Genomic DNA, 24,790 nt, shown 5'->3' with positions numbered 1-24,790 from the left:
TATCTGTTACTAAGTAAAAATAATCTAATAAAAGAAAGAGATTGAAAACAGAGATGATTCTGCACAATTTCAAAATGATCTTAGGCACTTTATCATTTACAATTTCATTCACAAACTTAGCATGCAGCACCAAATTACATCATGTCATTTTATTACAAGTCACTTACGTTTGAAGAGGTATGTTACTGATACTATTGTAATACTTCATGGTATTGTGTCCTCAAGGATGAACTAGACACAATTCCAGAAGATGCTGAGTGTCCCACTTCACAATATGTAGCAACTCTCACTCTACCAGTAATGAGCACTGGTACAAATGTTTCCTTCCGGGTTATTAAACTGGAGAGCATTGGTTAGAGCAGACAGTATGAGTGAAAAGAAGCAAGTGGAGATGGCAACAAAGGATCAGGAAAGACGTTGATTGTTGGTTTAATATTAGTCAATTTTTTAATTCTGGATCTGATATTATTGAAGGTTTGTTATAAAAACACCTTGCTTTCTGACACCATTAATTATTGATGCTGCTGTCTGGGTTCTTGAAGTTTCTGTTAGCTGTTATATCAAATACATTGAGCTCCAGTATATGGGAGGTTGTCTCAGCCAGGAAGTTGCTGCAATGAGCCTAAACTTAACCTTCTATGACCTGAATGTACTCCAAAGAATTTTAACTGAACATTGACAGGGCATGCAAGGAAATGGCAATAAGAGGTAAATGAATGGAAAGGTAAGCAAAGGAAAATTATTGTCTTCTTCCTGAGAGCAAAATATTTCTTCACTATACAGGTTCACTAACAGCTCAGATATTTCCCACATAGAAACTGGAAGCTGACTGCTCTTGAGGAAACCTGGTAATGCAAAGAAACTTATTCCTAAGGTGAAACTCCTAAGTTGAATTATTTGCATTAGCATGCATACACTATGACACAGTGTTATGGGAGATATAATTAGGATAGAACATTACATGTTGGATCAGGGAATAATAGAATGATTCTCATAAACTGTAGACATTCCAAGAAATATTGATTCCCCGAAGATTATGGAATTGTTGCATAGAATTACACCCAAATTATATTACCAACACAGGCTGTTCAACCTACATAAGATCAGATTGTCCCAATTCCATCTGTCACCTATTTCATATACCTTTACTTCTCTCTCCTTCAACCATTCACTTGTTCTTGAAATTTGATACTATCTGCTTCAATCATTAATTCAGGTAATTCATTTCACAGCGACACAGTCACCATGTGAAAAGATGTCTCCTGCTTTTTGCACTAAATATTTTATGCATAACACTGTAACTATATCTCCTCATTCCAGATGCTTCATTCACTGAAAATAATCATTTTGTATCTCTCATGAGGGGTGCAAGGGGCAGATTAAGGAGGTGCCCCTCATCCCCATCCTTTGCCTGCTACCAGTCCAAACAGTGATAACTGCTAGGTTGGTGTTTGGCATTGGGCCTCTCCTACCAGTGGTGCCATCCCTACAGTAACAGAATGAGGCCCTTAAGTGGCTAATAATTGGCTGTTTAACAGTTTCAATTGGACTGTAGGTAGGCAGACTCATATTGCCTTCCACTTTGTGTATAAAACTGTACATTGTGAGTGTGGATGGATGGTAAGTACAAGTCTGGCATTTATAGCATTTTGCGGACTTGCCCCCATCTGTCAATTCACCATCCCCCTTCCCCAAAGGGACAATAAAATCCAGCACCACCAACTATTCTTTTCTACTTTCTGTGCCTATTTCAAATGTTAGAGATGTTAACTTAATCCTCAAATTATTAGTGAAGATCAAGAACAGAAGTAGTTTCAGAACAGAATCTTGACTTCTGATGATTCTAAGGAATTTCCCCATAACTTCTATTCCTAATTTCTTCCTACTTAATTCAGATTTCTACCTTTGTCTCACTGCCATGGGAAATTACTTCCAGTTTCTGATAAAACTGTGGTTTAATGACACCTGGATATTGCAGAAGCTACAGCCTTATTTAAAATTGAGCTGCATTTGCAATTTATTCTGACCACAATGCTTCATATAGTTATATTACATTCAGGCCAGTGCAACTCTATTGGAATGAGTTTTTATGAGTACAACATGAGCATCTAACGTTGGTGATGGGCCTAATAGGAATTAATGACGTATTGTCACACCATGAATAAAAACAGTCTTGATCCTCTCAAGTGAAGACTGTTGAACTTTAAGAACTGGCTGAGGTGATAAAAAAAATTAAGCAAATAATGCTATTTTCTGGAATTAAAACACACAAAGGCTCACCTATTGAAATGATCAATTATGTGGAGTCCAGAAAATACACCCAGAGTGAAAGAGCACAAAAGGACCTCTTAAACTTGTAACTTAAAAATGACACACACCTACACTTTACATGATATAATGTTCCTGACTTACCAAGAGCAGCACCATAGGATGTTCTAGTATTATATTAAAAATGACACCTCAGTGCGCAGACATCACACTGCAGACAGCACACTTTGCTGCAGATGTAAAAGAATCTTTAAAAAAAAAACAAAAAAAGCCAGTTACTTAATGCTGGGTGCTTATGATCTAGAGCCAAAACCGATGAGTACTTTATATTCTCTATTTGAACAGCAACTAAGCTCAACAGGACCTGAGCTTCTGTTTATATCACCAAAAGTGTGACTTTTGTCCCTTAAACATGTACAGCTCTAACTTAAGAGAACAATTTATGTTGCATTGCATGGTGTAAAACTCTTGTCCTTATAATACATTTCATCTGACTTAACATGATGTGAGAGCTACAAACAATATTAGAAAGGTAAAATTCATATTTTTCCCCAAAAGTGCCTCACTTCAGCTATCACACTTCTAGACCACATCTTAAATATCACAAAGTCAGGGTTACACTTGCACCTCATTGTCCTAGATTTCTTATGCATGCAACAAGGAGGTTTGACACCTGATACAGAGTCAACACAGCAAACAAATGAAAACCAACAATTTCAAAAAGTTCCAGTCAAAAATTATCAAAGGCTGCCCACGTACTGCAATGTCACAGAACCCAAACAAATTACTCCAATTGCTTCTTGAAAACCTTTCTGATTGGCTAATTACTACGGAGTTTAGTCTTCACAAGGGACCAGTTCTGTGCGAAAGAAGGTAACACAGAATTTAGAGTCTGTGGATAGAACTACTAACATTTTTCCTGTAATTTCTGTGCTATTTTGGAGGTTAGGAGATAGAGAGAGAATTTAAGACATATAATCATCATCTTAACCATGAACAATAAAGCATAAATCATAGCGGAGGTGATGACCTATAGGTTTTATCGCTAGACTGTTAATCCAGAGGTCCAGAATGTTCTGGGGACCTGGGTTCAAATCCCACCACAGCAGATTGTGGAATTTGAATTCAACAAAAAAAGTCTGGAATTAAGAGTCTAATGATGACCATGAATTCATTGTCGATTGTCATAAAAACCCATTTGGTTCCCCGATGTCCTTTAGGGAAGGAAACTGACATCCTTACCTCGTCGTGCATACATGTAACTCTAGACCCACAGCAATGAAGTTGACTCAAATTAGGGATGGGCAATAAATGTTGCCCTAGTTAGTATGCCCTCACCCATGAATGAAGAAAAAATAATCAAGTGCAAAAACTAGGGAAATTGTAGTGTGGTTAGTGAAATTTCAGCTTTGCTTCACTGCTTAACCTTTTTGTTACATTCACCTCTTCTATCAATGTCTCTCTCCTCTGCATCTCTCTTTCCCTGTCCTCTATAATCTTTTCACATACTTTTTCTCATTTGCTCTGTTTTTCAGTCTCACTTTGTTTCAAATGCACTTTTTGTAAATTGTGTCCTCTTCAAATGTATTTATTTTTCTCCTTCATAAGTTCATCCAGTTTCAAACATTTTCTCTTTCTGGTTCATAAGAACTTAAAAAATACTAACAAGAGTAGGCCATTTAGCCTCCTGAGCTTACACTGCCATTCAATAAGGTCATGACTGATCTGATTGTGGACTCAGATCCACATTCCTGCCTACTCCCGTTTGCCTTTGACTTCTTTTTGAGTCAAGAATCTATCCGCTTCTGCATTAAACCTATTCAATAACCCAGCCTTGACCGATCTCTTGGAAAAATCTCCAAAGACTCATGACCTGCCATTTTTAAATTAGCATCTTCTAGTTGCAACATCCTCACAAGGGAAATCCTTTCAGAGTCCACTTTGTCAATTCCCTCAGGATCTTACATCTTGCAATAAAATAATCTATCATTCTCAAACGCTCCAAAGAATCCATGCCCAGTCTGGGCAAGTGTTTTGACTCTGGATAATTGTTCCATCCCAGATGTCAGTCAAGTGAACTTTTTCTGAACTGCTTCTAATGCATTTATATTCTTTTCTTATACAGGCGCACTAAAGCAGCACATACATGTAGTCTCACCAAAGCCCTGAACAACTGTAGCAAAACATCCCAATGTTTATGTTTCACAGTCATCACAGTAAACATTCCATTTGTCTTCTTCACCACTTACTGTACTTGCATATTAAATTTTTTGTGGTTCATTCTCTCACTCCATATTCCACACCTGCCACATGCTCCTTTCTGGAAGGAGAAAGTGAGGTCTGCAGATGCTGGAGATCAAAGTTGAAACTTTATTGCTGGAACAGCACAGCAGGTCAGGCAGCATCCAGGGAACAGGAGATTCGACGTTTCGGGCACAGGCCCTTCTTCCTTTCTAGCTTACTGTTACAGTATTATTACTACTCTGGTACATGTACAGTGTAGGAAAAGTGGGCTTATTTTGGACATGCCATATACATTCAAGAGAAACTATGAGGGTAATCCTTAAATTATGCAATGTTTGAAATGCAAACTGTGATGAAAAGTATATCGTGTGTATTCTAATTTTGGATTTGGGTTTTAAAATAGAGGCAAATGGATATGGGTTAGTTCTGTAAAGTTTTTTTTTAAAGATTGGAGAGTATTGAAATTTAATTTGAAACAGTGACCTTATAAATCCATCAGTTCCAAGAGTTCAGTGCTTGGTGTATTGATTGAAAAAAATGCTCATACTGTTGATTTTACGGCAAGCAGAGTTAACACATAAGGCAATTAGTTTAGTTTTGCCTTCAGGACAGAAAGAAAAGCAGTTTCTCTTGTTAGGAGAATCAGGTGCAGTTTGGGGGAAACCAGTCACCTCAGCAGAAGTGAGTACTCGTCTGTGGAACTTCCAACTTCCAAGCAAGTCAGAAGAGTTTAGATATCAATTCTCAGGTTGCTAGATTTTAGGCATTCAGAAAAACAAATTCACACTAGTAGACTTGGAAGTGAATTGTTAAAAAAATGATCTCAACACGCCAAAGAAACTGTAATGCATTAGTTAAGAATTAAAAAGCTGAGATCGCAATGATATTTCACTGGGATTGAGTGTCTGAAAATGCTGATGAAGGGCTTTTGCCTGAAATGTTGATTCTCCTGCTCCTCAGATGCTGTCTGACCTGCTGTGCTTTTCCAGCACCATACTCTCAACTATAATCTCCAGAACCTGCAGTCCTCACTTTTCCCTTGAGTCTCTGTAATGGCTGGTTTGGGAAATATGTTCTAAAATTTGTGTTAAGATAGTCCCCACTGCAGTATATATAAAACGTTGTTTCTTTTCATATTTTGTGTAATGAATATATATTCTACTGTTAAAGAACATCTGCAGCATTATGTGATTATATTTTCATGACAAACCAGTCTGTTAACCAAATGCAAATATGAAATGTGTATTCTATCAGGCCAGGTTTGATGTGGGATTGAGTTATCCAGTATTACTATCAGCGGGGATCATAACAAATCAAAGGAATAATAATACCCACAGTGGTTACCTGCAGTTCCAAATGAAAATTGACATCTATCTTCACAATGACTTCAGCAATAATATTCAGAGGTAGATGCATTACAATCAGGTAAGATTAATGTGTACGAAAAGCTCTTGGTAGGTGCTGATACCAGTGAGCAATGAGAGAAAAGCTAAAGAAGTCAAACTATTATTTGGAAACCAGTTTATTGTCTAATTAAAATTAAAAATGAACAGCTTACACAATTCTGCGATGGAAAATAACTTAAGGAAAGACCTACCTAACTAAGTCAATCTCCTTGGTGGTCTCACTAATGATCCCATTACGTAAATAGAATTTTGTCAACAATATTTTTAAGTATTTATGGTCATGTTGAGCCCAGGAAGATTTTGGAAGGTTTCAGGATTAAAGATTAAAGGCAGAGCTTGATCATACAAAGATGATTCTGGCAGATAAAACTGTTGGACATGAATTCATTTGCACTGATTTTTGAGCATATCTGCTCAGACTCTCCACTTCATTGGAACAACAGTGTCAATTCTTTTACCACCACTTCCTGAGCTCTGCGCACAACAGGAGGTGCCAACAGCATAGTGACACAGCCTATGGTACAGGTAGGCCTCTTCTTGAATGGAAAGACAATAGTGTCCTTACAAACTGTACACCAGGGCCCATGGAGGAGTCTAGACTACTTGTTGTAATGCTGGATGAATGTGGGTGGGCAGAAAAGGCCTAGCAGAGGACCAGAAAGCCCATAAAGAGACCCCTTTAAAGGAATGGATGCAGCTGGCCAGGATAATCAAATCCCAGAATCTGGCCTTAAGGATTTTGACTACTTACGCAAGAAGTCTAATGTCCTTCATGTTGGTGGGAAAGGTCAGTAACATCTTCCACACATCAAATCACAAACATCTCATGCTGCTCATTGTACCTCACCCCATTACCCAGCAGCACATTGTGACATTCAGATATAGATATCATTCAGGTATTTCATTTTATCACCACACATCTGCCAATGTTGATACAGCCTTGCATCTTCCGTACCACAACATTCCACATTACTGAGAATTTACGGCATTTTCCAGCATGATGAGCAAGCTGCTGATGGTGTGACTTTGGGCCTCGTACTTCCTAGTCCTCTCTCCACTTCCCTACACTCTGAAGAATCTTCTACTTCTAAGTTTCTGCTTTTAGATACAAAAAGCTGGCACCTACCCACTGGTAACAGTGGAAAGAAGACGGAAGATAACAACAACACTGCAAAGATGCCCTATTAATCAGTTTGATACTTCTCGTAAGCAACTGGTAAACTGGCAGTGAATTTACACTGGAGTCAAACATAGAGGAGGGGTCAGCACATGGTGATGAGTAATTGAGCGCAAGTATGTTCATTTGCCAGTTCAGCAGAGGATGAGTTGACAGAAAAGCATGGTTACAGAAAACTCAGCAGTAGCCTGACTGTGCTTCTTGCACAATGCTCAATGAAAAGGCTGCTCCATTGCAACTCCCCTTGTGCCTAGCCCACCAAGAGGTGGTCAATAGTTAAACATGCATTGCCTGCTAGACTTTGGATACAATAATTGGTTAGTGTCACCAAAGGACACTTCCCGAGAAGAAGTCTAATGTCATCTAAAAAAGAACAAATAAATTATTAGCTCTGTAAACGTGGCCTCAACACAGTGGCACTAAAATAATTGATCTTTGGGTGCTGCCTGTATCTACTAATTCAGCTTCATTCACTGCATCTAATCTGAGGTCAATCCAATGAAATCTTTCTCCAGCACTCTGGGTAACAACACCAAGGGTGGATTATTTTGTCTGGTAGCTCTTAAAGACTACTGACCTTGTGAAAAATGGCTATAACACAAATAATTTAGAATAGTGCCATTTCAACATGCAACTCTGAAGTCCACAAGCATACTGTGGACAAAATTGTGTGTGTCATGATGTTATGGAAAGCAATGTTATTAAAGCACAACTGGAGGTATTAACAGGCTTTAATCCCATAGTATCTAGAGCAAATTTTCAAAATACATATACAGTACCAAAGAATTGTTTCAGTAGGAGTCAAGATACTTTACTCATTTATACACTGTAACTTTGCAAGACGTCACTTTATGGAATTATTAACTTCTAATTTTGGATCAACGAGAAGAAAACAATCCTTTTTAGATAATTGCTTGCCTGCTAACAGTGTAAGTACAATTAACACTTGAACAATTCACTACCATTAGCAAGACATAAAACCCCTCTTTACAGTGCTTTAAAGTACAATGTTAAAACAAAGAGGAGCTTCTTAAAGGGGTATCAATCAAGGGATACCATCCTAAGAAGAATGAACAACAATATCTTCAACAGAGCAACATGGAGAAAAGGCAGAAGATGTAGACAAAGAATAATCATTTTGGTCTGCACTGCTGGGCTGTCCTCCAGAATAGGTAGTTTGTCATTTTTCTTCTGAGTATCATCTAGACCTGGCGCTTACCATCATTCAATAATCCAGCTAAATGGTAGGTAATCAGTCATGCCTCCATTCAAAGATAGAAACAGTAAAATGGGTTATTTTCCCAAATATGGGAACAAATTATTAATAATCCCACATTTTATAAAGAATAATCAACATTTTGTCCATCCACCTATTTTTATCAAATATTGTCTCTTTTATTGTGTGCTTAAAGTCACTACTGCTAACTATATATTGACAAAACAGTCAGGGCCATCTCAGGCTGTGAAAATCTACATATACACTGTCCTGGAGGCTGCTTGCTCTTTATTAAGAAGGTTCGTCAATGCATTATGTACTGTAACACATTGTTATTTATCACTGTATACAGGTTATCAGGTATAGCTATCTGGGGTAATGCCCAAGACCTCATTCTTCACATCCTCATTCTAAACTGGCATCTTTTACCTTACTGATGTTAGCAACATAGGATCAGTTACATTGAGTCCGTGATTAAGAAAGCGAATGCAATGTTGTCTCTTATCTCAAGAGGGTTGGAATATAAGATGTACTACTAAGACTTTATAAAGCTCTGGTTAGGCCCCATTTGGAGTACTGTGTCCAGTTTTGGTCCCCACACCTCAGGAAGGACATACTGGCACTGGAACGTGTCCAGCGGAGATTCACACGGATGATCCCTGGAATGACAGGTCTAACATATGAGGAACGGCTGAGGATACTGGGATTGTATTCATTGGAGTTTAGAAGATTAAGGGGAGACTTAATAGAGACGTACAAAATAATACATGGCTTGGAAAAGGTGGATGCTAGGAAATTGTTTCCGTTAGACGAGGAGACTAGGACCCGTGGACACAGCCTTAGAATTAGAGGGGGTCATTTCAGAACAGAAATGCGGAGACATTTCTTCAGCCAGAGAGTGGTGGGCCTGTGGAATTCATTGCCACGGAGTGCAGTGGAAGCCGGGACGCTAAATGTCTTCAAGGCCGAGATTGATAGATTCTTGTTGTCTAGAGGAATTAAGGGCTACGGGGAGAACGCTGGTAAGTGGAGCTGAAATGCGCATCAGCCATGATTGAATGGCGGAGTGGACTCGATGGGCCGAATGGCCTTACTTCCACTCCTATGTCTTATGGTCTTATGGTCTTATTATCATTTGCATGAATCCCATTACACCACTCTAATATGTCCATTCTTTTGTTGTTAATCCCATATTATTGCTATGTCGGTTGGTCTATGAATATGGCAAGGTTCCAATAGTAAGCATGCTCCAAAAGTTCAGAAATTCCTACAGGATAGAAGCTTGTGTAATTGGGCCACACACCTTTTAACTAATACATGTTCCTTTTCTATCTATTTGAAACAAAAACAGTATATAACAGACATCAGACAGCAAGAGAGAGAAATGCAGGATGGGCAAGACCTGAAGAGTGATTAAAAGCCTCTCGTCAGATGTTCTTATACTATCATTTAATTTTAGCACCTCTTCTACTCACCTCATCTTTTTTGAAAATGGCACAATCTCTCACAACAGCGCAGGATTCATATTAAGCCATATGATTTGTTTGTTAAGCGGCATATTACTGCAGAACTGTAATGTATATTCTTTTCATGATCCGATTGGCTCTCATGACATGATATTCAGAGATAATAGATGCACAGGTCCTAGTATGAACTACCAAGTTATATCATTCAGCCTAAATGATAAGCAGTAGCACATTGTGAATACATCTTTTGGAAGTTTAGTCAATGAACTGCAATAAGATGTAATTGGTGAAACTTCGACCAAATAAATAGGATTCAGGGTTAGCAAAATTACAGGAGCGCAACCTATTGCTCAAAGGATGAGCTTAAATGTTCCTATAGTTCCTAGGTACAAGAATCACAAGACTGATCTAAAAATATATTTTGTTATATCATCTTTGATGCAGTCATTTGAATGAGATTGAATGTCATACACAAAGGTTTCCAGACTACTAAGGTTGATAAGTAATGAGAGGTGAGAATAAGGATCAAGATGGATGTAATGATGAAGTTTAAGAATGACATGTTCATGTATGAAGAGGACAGAAGAGAACAGGACCTAGATTTGTCAAAAGAGACTTTTGAGTAAACAGGGAATGTTTAGATTCAGGTGAAGCAGGTTAAGTATCTAAACTGAAGATTGAGAAGTGAAAATGTGATCAGGTCAAATAAAGGTCTGAAGCATAGATGCAATGGTGGAGTGAACAGGGAACAGTGAAGGTAAGCCCAGTTAGTAATGGGTAATGAAGGAGTAGATCAAGGAATATATAGAGGAAAAGACTGTCAGCTGAGGACCAAAATCATCTGCTAAAAGACTTTATCTACTCAGTTTCAGTACACATTTCAGAACTTGGAGATGCATTTACGATACACATTTACGGTACAGAACTGTATAATTTTAATATGGTATGACATATTAAAAACTACTAAAACACAAAACAACAAGTAATTATCAAGACAATTTACTTACATCAATGTTACATGATCGAAAGCGCTTTCTCTCTCCTAGACAGTATCGTCCTCCGATAGTGGGTCTGGAGTAGGAGATAAATATCAATACATGAGGATGGCAGGTTCAGGCTATTTTATTTAATGCGGCTGATATATTTTGAGAAGCAACATGACCAAGTCTTATCAGAGGACATGGACATTATTTTGCTTCTGCTATATTAATTGGCTTTTGATGTAGTTTATTTGTTTGATTTGTCCCAAAGCAATGCAGTGATGGTATTAGCTTCTAAAAATGCAGGAATATTGTTTACTGCATTTTATACAATGCTTTAAAGTATTGATACAATGATCCAGCTCAGTTTTCTACTAGCATCTGTTTCCTTTCTTCGAATCTACCCCCAGACTTAATCAATCAAGCACAGATCAGTTACCAGACTCCCAAACTCAAATACTGCACAGAACATTTGGACATTATACTTTAAAGTCATGGGAACATAGCATTAAATTTCCACTGATACAATCTTTTTTTTAAAATGCATATTTTCGTAGCTTTGTGACTTGTATGTTGGAGCATTGTGCCCATCATTCAAACTGTCTAGACAAGTTGGTAGTTAATCATCGCTGGCACACATTTATACTCTGTACACTGCTAACACAAATTCCTCTTTGCTGAATATTCAGATGGATTAGAATTAAGTAAGGATCTTATCATTTGTTGTTTAAAGATGTAACAAGGTCAAATTAATAAGGATTCCACTGAAGAGTCTGATGAAGATGTCTGAGGAAGGGTTACCCGACCCGAAATGTTAACTCTTGATTCCTCTCCACAGATGCAGCCAGATTTACTCAGTTTTTCCAGCAATTTCTGATTTTGTTTCTGATTTACAGTATCTGCAGTTCTTTCAGTTTTCATTTAGAATTTCACTATTTGTATTGACTGATCCACTGTGGCATTGCCCATGGAAAGTCAAGACTTACACAGAATGAAATAACAATATGGTCTTAATTTATTAATGAAGTTCTAACGGCAGTAGCATGTGATTAAAAAACAAATAAATTTGTGATTTGAAATCAGAGCAACAGCTTACCAATGCCATGCAATAGCAACAGCAAATAATTCACTTATAGAAAAAGAATGCTGATCAACATTGTAACACAGTTAACTATGTACCAATGTGTTTATTGTATAAATACAATGAGCAGTTGACAACACTAAACTACTAAATTCATAGCGAACGAAACACCAATTATTAAATAATCCAGCAGCAGCCATGGGAAATGAAATGGAAAAGGAGATCATATTGAATTAATAAATTCATAGTCTAATAAATCAACAAAGTAATGGAAAGCAGTGAGATCAAGTTATTAAAATAATGGAGAAATCATGAATCAAAGGATTAATGAAGCCATAGATGTCAATGAATCGGTAACTCAATTGAACAATCAGCATAACAAAAAAAAGTCAATAAATTATCAAATCAGGAGGCACATTAAATTTGTGAAACTGCAAGCACACAAACCAGCTACTGAAATAATGCAGCAGCAATTATGAGGTAATTAATCCTCCTTTCCTATGTTGGCCATGTCTCTGTTTCTGCCCCATAGTTGTGAACTAAATTCTGCCAGTTTCATCAAATGTTCAATTGCCAAAGCACTACAATCAATTATTATGAATGCATGCTGTAAAATTATAATCATGCTCACTGTAAAAGACTTAAAGGAATTAAAGAAAACCTACAGTGTGGAAGCAGGCCATTCGACTCATTGCATTTACACCGACCCTTCGAAGAACACTAGACACTCTCCCTTTTTTAGACTTTATTCCTGTATTTGTGTGTGAGTTTGACTATTCATATAATTACTATTTTTTGCATGGTTAGGAAATAATAAATCATGGTGAAAATCCATCAATAAACTTAATGCAACTCACACTTAGAAAAATGTAAGATTCACCCTATCGACAAATGGGAAGGTTGATATTCTGAAGGGATGAAATTTGAAGAATTGAACAGGCTCCTTTATTTTAATCTTTTTAATAATCAGTAGTTCCTACATGCTTTAAAGACGTGTAGTGAGAATGTTACACTACAATCCCCATATCTAATGTTGGAGAGGAACAAGTGCAATGATGAGGTTAATAGCAGAATAGGAAAGATCATTTTTACGTTCATGTGGTTTCTAAACGTATACAAGTAATTCTGAACATGCTGTAAAGAGGGACATGTTGCATTCATCAGGTCAAATACAAGACTGGCACATTTCAAAAGATCACAACATCTTTTTGTACAAGAGAAAAGGAAATTGGTTGGTTGGCGAGTTATCTCTGATTGCCTGAGATGGTGTTATAAAGAAAGAAAGGGAGATTTTTAAGAAATCTAAGCTCTTGGGTAATTCAAAAAAGGGCAAGGCTTGTTTACAGAGAACAGTATCTGCATATGAATGTATTCTACTTCTAGCAAGTGTAACTAAGCTAATTATTAGTTTGGCTCATTATTTTAAATTGGTCATAAGTGAAGCTATTAACACAATTAAAATTGGGCAACACTTTTTGCTAGGTAATCCTAGAATTACATCTAACAGCAGATGTGGCTTTCTCTGTGGCAATACCTTAACCATTCAAACATCTTGTCAACAAATCATCATCTTTTTCTCCTGTACTATAAAATATTGTGTTACTTTGAATTTGTCGTTCTTTAATTTTTCCTGCTAAGCGCAAGACAAAAGTATCATCATATTTCTTTCTTCAATAATATTCCTGTTTTGTACTATCAAAAATACAATTATATAAAATTAAATTTATCTGACTGAGCTCCAATCCTACAGGATGCAGTAAAAGAGATAATTTATGCATAAATCAGAAAGACTACAAATATACAGTTTCATAATTTATTCTTGGTATTTGAAGGATAATTAAAATAAGAAAATTTAAAATACACCTGTAGAGACAATAATTAAGCGGATCATTTTAATATGCATTGTTATAGACCTTTCAGGTATATACTTATAACAATGCTATATATTAATTACCTACCTTGGGCTGTCACATTGCCTGCCAGAATATGATACTCCACCTCCACAGGTCCTGCTGCACTCCCCCCATGATGACCAGGGTCCCCAGGCCCCATCCACTCCCTCTGGTCTAGTGCCGAATGGGACACAGTCTCTTTTATAGCACCACTGTAACAGAAATTTTAATTTAAACTTTGCATAGCAAAATTAATTCAATTGAAATAATTTATAATCGATGAGTTGAAAGTGAGTCAAAGCATCATACAGGGAAAATGTGCAGGTTAAATTGCCCATAGTGTTAGGTGAAGGGGTAAATGTAGGGGAATGGGTCTGGGTGGGTTGCGCTTCGGTGGGTCGGTGTGGACTTGTTGGGCCAAAGGGCCAGTTTCCACACTGTAAATAATCTAATGTAATCTAAAAAAAACATTTCCACATTATGACACAACATACCTTACATATTTTATATTGAACTTGCAGGAATATTGTGCCTTTCATAGTCAATGTCACATTCCACATCATTGCCAATGAGGAACATTTTCAGTGTGGTTACTCGTATAATGCAATTTGATATATTGTAATTTTTAATATGTCACACTTTGTAGGTTAGTATTTCCTTGAGAGAAAAAGTGTAGTTGATATACTGCAGTGATTTAATTTGTCTGTTCATTCTGTCATCAAATGCTAATTGTGAATCATATTTTATATTAGTTGGATGGACTTCATAATTGATTATTGCTACAGCAAGATCAATGTTAATGAAAAAGATGGGTGATGACATTTGATATTGATAAGTGAAAGATTCAGGAAAAAATATAGGGATAGAATTGAATACTCAGTAGAAGGGACTGAAGGGTGTGGATAAATCACGACAACTCAGTGTTCAAATACACATTCCTGGGTGCAGGTTAAAGTGTAAAGGAGATCATATAATTTAGATTGATTAGTATGGCATTATGAAAATAATCATGAATTTGTATAAGCCATTGCTTAGGCTAAAGCTAAGAATATTGATATGGACCAGACCAAACACCCTCAAAACATGTTAAGATCTAGGCTATCTCCTTGACTTTTTCTTATTTTAAAGGCAAGGGCCAGCCATTGTATTCCAGGTACAATTTGATTGGCCAAACTACTAGGCTTGAAGCGAAGCACATTTTATTCATACACTATAATTAAAATACTCACAAAATAAAATTAAAATAAAAACTGGTTTAACTGTAACTCTATCAAAGTACTTAACAAAATTATAAACTACTCATTAACTGTTCCAATATAGTAACATCCCATAAACACATCCTTAGCAAAGGCAAAGTCAGTAAAATAGATTGTCTCACATGCAATTCTAGCAACAGGAAGAGAACACCACCTTTTAGTTGTAGCAAAGAGAGAAAGACATGTAGCAGATTTCACAACCCCAACAGCTACTGAAAGTTGAAATCCTGGTTCTGTGGGAGCTTGACCCACCCATTCAGGCTATTTTTACTGTTCCAACTTTAAAAAATATCCCAAGGCCTTGCAAATTCTTTACTGGCTTGAAGCAGACTGCACACAGCCTCTGTCTTAGCCTGTCTGCATAAAAAACCCAGCACATAATATACCTCCAAGCCATAGTATCATCATAGTATGATTTGTATAAAGGTCTCTGTAATCTGAATGAGTGTATAAATTCATAAATGAATCAGAATCAATAAAATTGTGACTCACTTCAGATCCTAGGCCTATTTCCAATGGAGCACAGGTGGCTTCTCTCTATATCTCTAGAATCTTTCTGCACAATATGAAAATTATGAGCTGTTTTATCTTTTCACTATACTTGGTTTTAATCATTCCCCAAGTACACTCACATTCCATTTAAGATTTATTTCATGCGCATATTTTCTCTCCGAACATATTTTTATTTAAATTGTGAGCTTTGTTGACCTAACTTGTCACAAAAATGTGATTAATGAATTAGGATTTGTAACTGAATTATACTAAAAACAGTTCAACATCTCAATTATAGTAGACTTTAAAATGACAACTTAACATTATCACAGAGAGAAAAAAAGAAGACAAATTTATAGTTACCCCCTTTTCAATGGTATTTGATTGGCATACTGTCCCCTCAGCAGCAGGAATGCTGTTTGTAATACAACGATTGCTTTTACTAAGACACCACAACTCACTGCATACCTCCTACAAATAAAACATTCATAGAAAGTATCAAGCACTAAAAACAAAAGACTATGTTTAATAAAGTTAATTGTATGCCTTAAGTTATAGATTTTGATGGCACACATTATTTTACAAAAATTAATTGCGGGACAATGCAAGCAAAAGGTTTTCATAAATTCTTTAAAAGTCATGAGCAATATTCTACAAGTTGAGGAAAGCCTTTTACTTAATAGTTTGGGTATTAAAATTATAGACTGGCAAGCTTCAACAGGGATGTCTCCTGCCTTTAGGAAGTTTAGCATAAATCTATGCAATGATGATTTATTGCCTTCAACTTGATTCTGATACTTGCTGATGGTTGTAAAATGTTTTTGATATTGTGGACTGTTTTTAAAAGATATTTCAAAGATCTGTTGGTACTATCATTTCTGTTGTCTCTGGTTTGAGTTTTGTGTGGAAACCTTTGACACATTGTTACTGATTCCAGACCATGTTCCACTGGAATCCCCTCTCTTCATGTTTAAATCTATCAGCGTAATCCTCTTTTCTCTTCTTCCTTATAAGCCTGTTCAGCTTCTTTTTAAATACTTCTGCACCATTCCCTTGCACCACTTCTACGTGATACATAGATCTACATTCTCACCACTCTGAGCAAATAGGTTTCTCTTCAATTCCCTATTTGATTTCTTGATGACTATCTTATGCAGTTGACCTCTAGTTATTCACAGTTGGAGACGTGGGCTGGAATTGTTGCAGCAATGAGTCCTTGATGGTGGGACTAAGTGAGAAAGACTTCCACACAAAGGCAGGTCAGTTGGCCACTTACAATCACGTGATGGCCAGCTAATGAGTTAGGCTCAGTCAAGTGTCCCAGCCAATTGTGGAATGGGGGCAGGGACTAAGTTGCTGACGCATCTATTATCTTAGGGGAGTGCAGGTTCAGTTGCCACATTTAAACAGCCTGGGCAGATATCCATTCCTTCCAAATTAAAAGTATCTTTCTGCCTATCTGAAAGAACGATTTTGTGCTGGAAATGGTGACATTCACCCCTCACCTACCATACTTGGATCCCGGAGTTACTGTCACACCTGCTCTGCACGGCAACCATTAATGAGAAACGTCAACCTTGTAATCCATGGCTCACTGTGTTTTCCGCACAAGAAAAACAACCTTTACTCAATCTCATTCTGTCAAGACCACCTTGCCCATTAAACACCATCTTTCACCAACCGTAAAACTATGAGCAAGTATTTCTCATTTGCTGCCAGTGTATAACTTAATCATATGACTTTGTTTAATGACTGTGCACAACATACTATTGTATTAAAAATAGGTTCCTGTCATTGGCCTTGAAAATACAATCCACCTTTAATCTGCAGCAAACCTACATGTCATTTATCATCACACAAGCGGAAACTGACCTTTTGCCTCCTGCACAATTATATGACCTTTCGCCAATCTCATCTCCCGCTCCAGGAGCCTTCACAAAATTTATTCCAGTTTTTCTGCATCTACTGTATCAAAGCCTTTTAGTATTTTATTAGGTTCTCTCTTTTATGCTAAACCACACCCTCATCCAGCCTTCCCAGGCCAAGGTGTCATAGAGCTAAACAGCACAGAATAAGACCGTTTGGTCCATCTCGTCCATGCCGAGCAGTTATCCTAAACTAATCTAGTCCCATTTACCAGCATTTCACTTACATGAGTGTCTACCACTCTGCCTTCATCAATCCTCTTTTGTTACCTCTTCAAAAAAATTCAGGCAAGTTTGTGAGACATGATTTCCCAAGCACAAAGCCATGTTGGCCATCCCTAATCAGTCCTTGGCTTTCTAAATGCATGTAAATCTGTTCATCAGAATCCCCTCCAACAACTTACCTAACACTGAGGTCAGGTTCACTTATTTATAGCTCCCTGGCTTTTCCTTACCATCTTTCTTCAATAATGGCACCACATTAGCCACTCTCCAGTTTTCTGTTATGGCTGTTGACGATACAAGTATCTCAGCAAGGGTCCTGACAATCTCTTCCCTAACTTCCATAAAGTTCTGGGATATTGCTGGTCAGGTCCCAGGGATTTATCTTCTTTTATGTATTTTAAGACTTCCAGCACCCCCTCTTCTGTAATTTGGACACTTTTCAAGATATCACTTATTTTCTTAAGTTCCCTAGCTTCCATGTCCATAATAGGTCTTCAAACAAACCCAACCTGCTTATCTTTCCTGATAATGTATCTCCTCACATTTCTGGCATAATTTTTGTATGTCTTCTCTGCACCCTCTCCTTTTTATTATATGGCTACCAGATCTGCTTATAATACTCCAATTGGGGTCCAAACAAAGTTTGACACAGACTTAGCATAACTTCCCTCATTCCTAATTTAATCCTTCATGTAATAAACTATTGCTTAATTTCCTTTCTGTAAGGCCTTATAGAGACATAGAGGTGTTTGTTATTTTGTTATGTATTGAGAATTCTACCTGCCTGGTAATTCTGTTACTTGTATCATCGATATTGGTCATTAATTTACAGTCTTTACCTAAACTTCAGCCCACCAATTGTAAAGACCTTCTAGACTGGTCACAGAGCACTGGAACAGTGATGCTCCAATGGAGACCTGAAACCATCTAGTACCACTTTCCTCGTTTCAGTGCTTTGTATAATGATTTTCCATTGTAGCCCATACTAAGAAGCCATCTTGGGACATATTTAGTTTTGGCAACTAAGTTCTCACCCCAAACTTGTGTGAGTCCCAAATCACTAACATAGGGAAAGGCCGAATGGAATTAAATGCCTGTAAGTATCAGGTCTTCCCCTGGATTTAGGGTCAAGGTTAGCGTGGTGCTAGAAAAGCACTGCAGGTCAGGCAGCATCCGAGGAGCAGGGAAATCGATGTTTCGGGCAAGAGCCCTTCATCAGGAATGAGGCAGGGAGCCTCCGGGGTGGGGAGATAAATGGGAGGGAGGGTGGGGCTGGGGGGAAGGTAGCTAAGAGTGCAATAGGTGGATGGAGGTGGGGGTGAAGGTGATAGGTCGGAGAGAACGGTAGAGCGGATAGGTGGGAAGGAAGATTAGCAGGTAGGACAGGTCATGAGGATGGTGATGAGCTGGAAGGTTGGAACTGGGGTTGGGTGAGGGGAGGGGAAATGAGAAGTCCACATTGATGCCTTGAGGTTGAAGTGTGCCGAGTCGGAAGATGAGGTGTTCTTCCTCCAGGTGTTGGGCGGTGAGGGAGTAGTGATGGAGGAGGCCCAGGACCTGCATGTCCTCGACAGAGTGGGAGGGGGAGATGAAATGTTTGGCCATGGGGCGGTGGGATTGATTGGTGCATGTGTGACAGAGATGTTCCCTAATGCACTCTGTGTGAAGGCGTTCAGTCTCCCTCATGTAAAGGAGACCGCATTGGGAGCAACGGATACAATCAATGTCATTTGTGGATGTCCAGGTGAAACTTTGATGGATGTGGAAGGCTCCTTTGGGGCCTTGGATGGAGGTGAGGGAGGAGATGTGGGCGCAGGTTTTGCAATTCCTGCAGTGGCAGGAGAAAGTGCCAAGACGGGAGGTTGGGTTGTTGGAGGGCGTGAACCTGACCAGGTAGTCACGGAGGGAACAGTCTTTGCGGAAGCAGATAGGGGTGGGAGGAAAATATATCCCTGGTGGTGGGGTCTGTTTGTAGGTGGCGAAAATGTTGGCGGATGATGTGGCTTCTGCGGAGGTTGGTGGAATAGAAGGTGAGGACCAGGGGGGTTCTGTTCTTGTTGCAGTTGGAGGAGTGGGGTTTGAGGGCAGAGGTGCGGGGCGTGGATGAGATGCGTTGGAGGGCATCTTCAACCATGTGGGAAGGGAAATTACAGTCTGTAAAGAATGAGGCCATCATTGCTGGGGCCCCGGATTTATGGCCCCAGTGATAAAAGTCCCACTCTGCCAAGACCTGCTGGCCTCTGCTAGCTAATCAGAAGCTGGCACCTCTCTACTTCTGCCAGATCTACCAGGAGCAGTGATTGTTGCTGATAAAGCATGCAAGGAGAGGTCTAGGATCGCTGAGAGTGGAATGTGGATCATGAGGAGCAAATTGCTAGTTTGGTGATGGCAAAGGGTTGTCGAGGTGGCTTCAGCAGCCTGATGTTAGGTCCCTTGGTCAGAGACTAAGTGCCTTTGAATGGGGAATCCCCCTGCTCCCGGAGTTCACAAGCAAACCGCTCTCCTTGCTAGGAGACAGCCCCACTCTCTGTTGGTTGAATTTAAATGGAATTGGAATAAGACCCTCAATTTGACCCTTTCCATTATTGCCCATACAAAGAGACCATCTTAAGACAAATTTAATTTTGGTAACTGAGCTCTCACCCACAGGTTGGAGAACCAATGTAGTTCTCATCTAAAGGCCTGATTTGGTAATACGGCAGGATTGCTGTTCACAAGTCTTCCTTCCTTAGACTTAATCAGAGCAGAGGCAAAAGTAACAAGGTCACGGTAATTAAATATCTCCTGCCACCAAATTCACCTCAGGAGGGAGTATTGATTCTGCCCCTCACCTCTGAAAGTGGTAGCTTTCTTTATACATTATTATAGTATATTGGATATCACGAACATACTTTGTGTCTATTAACACATGATAAATGTAAAATGAAGTGTAGACAATGAATAATTTCAAAAGGAAACTGGATGGGCACTCGTCTGTAATAACTTTCCAGGACTGTGGAATAGAGTGGAGGAATGGAACTGATTTGCTTGGTATGTGGCCTCAGTTGTCTGAATAGCGTCCTTCTGTGTTGTTATGACTCTATGATAAAATCATTTTTATTACCTTGAGACTAAATTCTTTCCTGCAGCTTTTAAGAGATTAAAAGAAAATTAGTTGAGGCAATCTCAGTTTGATTTCCACTGGATTTGTATCAAAAGCATAACATTTTTCGTATATGAAGAAAACAAACGTTCCAGCAGACAATTGTAGGATGGCACATAAAACATAGTGGCATGAATCTCTTTTTCAATAGTACCACCTACAACAAAAGATCAAAGCTCCTTCCCATAAAAAACGTATTAATATTTCTCAAAGTAATAAAGCAGGAAGACTCTCTACCCCATATTTACACTGGCGTGATTTGACTCCATATTGGAAACGGCATTGTTCATCGGCATCATACACCTGACCCGGGGCCACGGTTGGGTAAAAAAACTCCTGCTTTGGAGGTGCATTGATGAGACATCTACCATGTCCTGAACTGACAGAAAAAAAAAGAATTTTTATTATGGAAGGAAACCAAATTTATTAACTTTCTAAAATTTTCTGTGCAATCCAGGAAATTAAATAACTCATAGAGGAGTAAAACAAAACTGTGAGAATAAAGTCTCCGTGTGAAATTTAATTTTCTATATTTTTCAATGATACTTTGTTCCTGTTAAAATGAATACCTGTTAAATGAATGAATTGCTTAAATTAATTTTATTTAAATATTCTAGAAAGCTTTGTCAATACTGATTGGCAAGAAAGAGCTTAACCCAATGGTCAGTTCACCATTTTCTGCAATTCTTTTTGTTTTGGTGTGAAAATTGCCCAATAATTAATTCAGTAATGTTTCAGTGGCATTTTTACATCAACATATATTAAGACTGAAGTACTTCTGACAATCAATATGACATTTTTTACCGTTTTGGTGTAACATCTCTTCAGAGTGAATGCTCCAGCTTTGTAATACAAACAACTTACTATCCTTTCATGAGCAATTCAAATAACACAAGGATGGATGAATGGAGCCGGACAGGAAATCTTGGAATTTAAAAATATTGAGAAATACAATTCAACATTTCTACTCCTTTTAATGGGGAGAGACTTAGTGGAGTAGATGACTGATCTGCCATCTAACTGCAGGGTAAGACATTGAAATATTTCAAGGAAACTACATACCTCTATTTTAACTCTGTTCCAGACTTAACCCAGCATCTGACAGGAGATGAGAATGACTAGATTGAACAGGTAAATACTTTCCTAATTGACCAAGAGAAACAGGAGTGCTTCTTCCTGCTCTCTTCCCAACAAGCCACCAAAACGTTTTAAGCGATAGTACGTTCATACTTCTGATTGGATTGTGCCTGAAAGTTCAATTCGCATCCCATCCACCCTTCTCCTCATTTCTTACATCCCCTTTCAAATCAAATCTCTCAACTGCTGAGATCCAAAACTGCACGTCACCATCAGATAATCTCTCAATGTAGTTGGCTCCAGCCAGGAAACAGATTTAAACTTTTTAACATGATAATGTTGGTAAATTCAGCATGGCCTTTCAGCAACCCAAATTTCCAAGATCTGCAGGAGCTAAACCTCTTTCTTCCTAACCTGATCTAATCAGGGCCTCTGTCTTTTTCTTTATTTGTATTCAGAGCATTAGAACTCTTTGAAGGTTTTTGCTGTAGCTTCTCATTGAAGGGGTGTGGGCATCCCAAAAGCATTGCTGTTATGCAGATCAAATTATTTAAGTAAAGGAATGCCACTGATAAAGGTGAATGCTTTTCCCATGAAGATAAAGTGAAATGAACTATGAAGCTGAAAGTTTAGATCAGAGTGGTGCTGGAAAAGCACAGCAGGTCAGGCAGCATCCGAGGAGCAGGAAAATTGACGTTTCGGGCAAAAGCCCTTAATCAGGAATAGAGGTCTAAATGTTTCCTAGGTTTCCAATGTGATCTAAGAGCAAAATGTTTTGGGTTGCTCTGTAATGTGTATGATAGAGTGAAGCAGATAAAATGTCATCTTTCATTTATCTTCAATGTTTTTGGGACTGTTGTTGCAAATGTTCAATATTACATGTTTAATTTCATTATCAATCTCTTGCCATATTCAAATAAAGTAGATTACAGAATTGAACATTTAAATTTCTAAAATTACTTGGCAAAGTGATTGTTTATTTTACAGATTTGCTTTGTGGATATGCAATTTGAATATGGCCCAATTGCTTTTAATACTTTATTAAATGAATGAATATATCTCAAAGAGGTACTCTGAGGTGTATCTTAATGGCAAACACACGTTGATCACATGCAGAGAAGCTGACTCCATGTCTGTATTGAACCTATAAAGTTTATCATGAAGAAATTTAATATGAATATTCAGATTCTCAGGTACATTAGATTGATTCATTTGCTTAAAATGGACAATGACATGATGACATAGTCATGCATGTTCCTCAGCTGTTAAAAATCTGGATCAATTCACTATTGCAAATGTACAATTGATGAATCTGTGAGGTTTCATTTGGAGATTTAGTACAGCAAGTTACGAAACCTTTACAACTTATGAAGAAGTTTGAAATCCTTTACAGATAAAAAAATCAATACCCCATTAAAATACTCTTAATGCAACTGGTGGATTTATTTGTAAATATTAAAAGTGTGGTCCAATTCAGTTTATTTACAAAATTAGTTAAATCTTTTTATGTAAGAATTTATGATGTGCAGGAGATAGTTTGCATTCTGTGCATGAGAAACAATTTGGCTTTCCTTGTTACTCCTTTTGGGTGAATGGTAATGTTTTAGCCTTATGCTTTTATCCTCATAAATCATCTGTAAAAATATAGCAACTGCTGTTGTTTCACCTTATTCACTAAACCAGTCCTGTCTCCTGGGGGTAACATACCTTTAAATGTGCCAATTAGTTACAATGAACTGAAACCTTCTGAAAATCAGAGAAGCACAGGTATATATTATCCTGGTCTCTTTGCTCAAAGTGCAGATCTAAAGGCCTGCAAGCAAAATACAAGCTGCAACATAAGCCATTGCAACACTATGGTTTTACACCATTTCGAGACCCTGAACCCATGTTCAGAATTGATTTCAAACTGTAAATTTTATATGAAACAAGACCTAAGCACTTTTCTAAAAACACATTGGTCAATGAGCTGCTTTGTCTAAACCTGGCCACAGCATGGACACTGACAGACACCAGGCAACTTGTTTTTTAAAAATATTTTACTATATTTCCTGACTTCTTACTCTAAGAAGCTGGTGATGTAATCCCTGCTGCATGTAGACCAGATGAAAGGGTTCGTTTTCACAGTGATATGGGCAGCCATCAGCTTTGCTGTTTCCTGACCTCTCGGACCACAGGTGTTTCCAACTCCATCGTGATTCATTCCAAAACTAAAAGAAAGAAGTCAAATAAAACAAGACAATGTGCTCCAAGACATTCACTATTGTTACAAATACACTATTTAATTTATTTTTCTTCCATATACCCTCACACTTATCTAGATTAGATTAGATTACTTTACAGTGTGGAAACAGGCCCTTCGGCCCAACAAGTCCACACCGACCCGCCGAAGCGTAACCCACCCATACCCCTACATTTACCCCTTACCTAACACTACGGGCAATTTAGCATGGCCAATTCACCTGACCTGCACATCTTTGGACTGTGGGAGGAAACCGGAGCACCCGAAGGAAACCCACGCAGACACGGGGAGAACGTGCAAACTCCACACAGTCAGTCGCCTGAGGCGGGAATTGAACCCAGGTCTCTGGCGCTGCGAGGCAGCAGTGCTAACCACTGTGCCACCGTGCCGCCCATGTCTTGGAAACAATGGAAAAGGGGTGGAGATTTGATACACTGGCTATCTTGCTCATTGCATTTTTATCTGAAACAGACACGAGGCACTATATAGACCCTCAGAAATGCAAACTATTTAAATTGTATGCATACAGAATTCCAACACTATTGAAGATTGCCAAGTCCTCATTTAAACAGGTGTTGCGCCTTTCATAAACTTGCAATAAAACAGCTGACAAATTTAAAGAGGTAGGCAGAAAGTTGGCAAGGTGTCAATAAACTGGCTTTTGGCTATTATGCTGATACAAATAGTAAGATTTCCTGTTG

At 38.2% G+C, this 24,790-nt stretch overlaps 1 protein-coding gene across 1 annotated transcript in view; it reads right to left on the bottom strand.

Moving 5' to 3' along the window:
- LOC122565296 (A disintegrin and metalloproteinase with thrombospondin motifs 6-like) overlaps positions 1 to 24,790 on the bottom strand; it is a 164,630-nt gene that overhangs the window by 40,857 nt on the left and 98,983 nt on the right. The window contains exons 10-14 of the mRNA XM_043721104.2: positions 23,911 to 24,057; positions 21,008 to 21,149; positions 15,842 to 15,949; positions 13,797 to 13,942; positions 10,785 to 10,848 (exon numbers count right to left, since the gene is read on the bottom strand). Coding sequence (XP_043577039.2) covers positions 10,785 to 10,848; positions 13,797 to 13,942; positions 15,842 to 15,949; positions 21,008 to 21,149; positions 23,911 to 24,057 — 607 coding nt within the window. The remainder of the gene's footprint in view (positions 1 to 10,784; positions 10,849 to 13,796; positions 13,943 to 15,841; positions 15,950 to 21,007; positions 21,150 to 23,910; positions 24,058 to 24,790) is intronic.

The sequence above is a fragment of the Chiloscyllium plagiosum genome, unplaced genomic scaffold (genome assembly GCF_037043375.1).
Source record: "Chiloscyllium plagiosum isolate Xiang-an unplaced genomic scaffold, Cpla_swu_hap1 HiC_scaffold_28, whole genome shotgun sequence".
Taxonomy (NCBI): domain Eukaryota; kingdom Metazoa; phylum Chordata; class Chondrichthyes; order Orectolobiformes; family Hemiscylliidae; genus Chiloscyllium; species Chiloscyllium plagiosum.
Note: the sequence above shows the minus strand (reverse complement) of the source record. Positions and strands in the feature narration are given on the sequence as shown.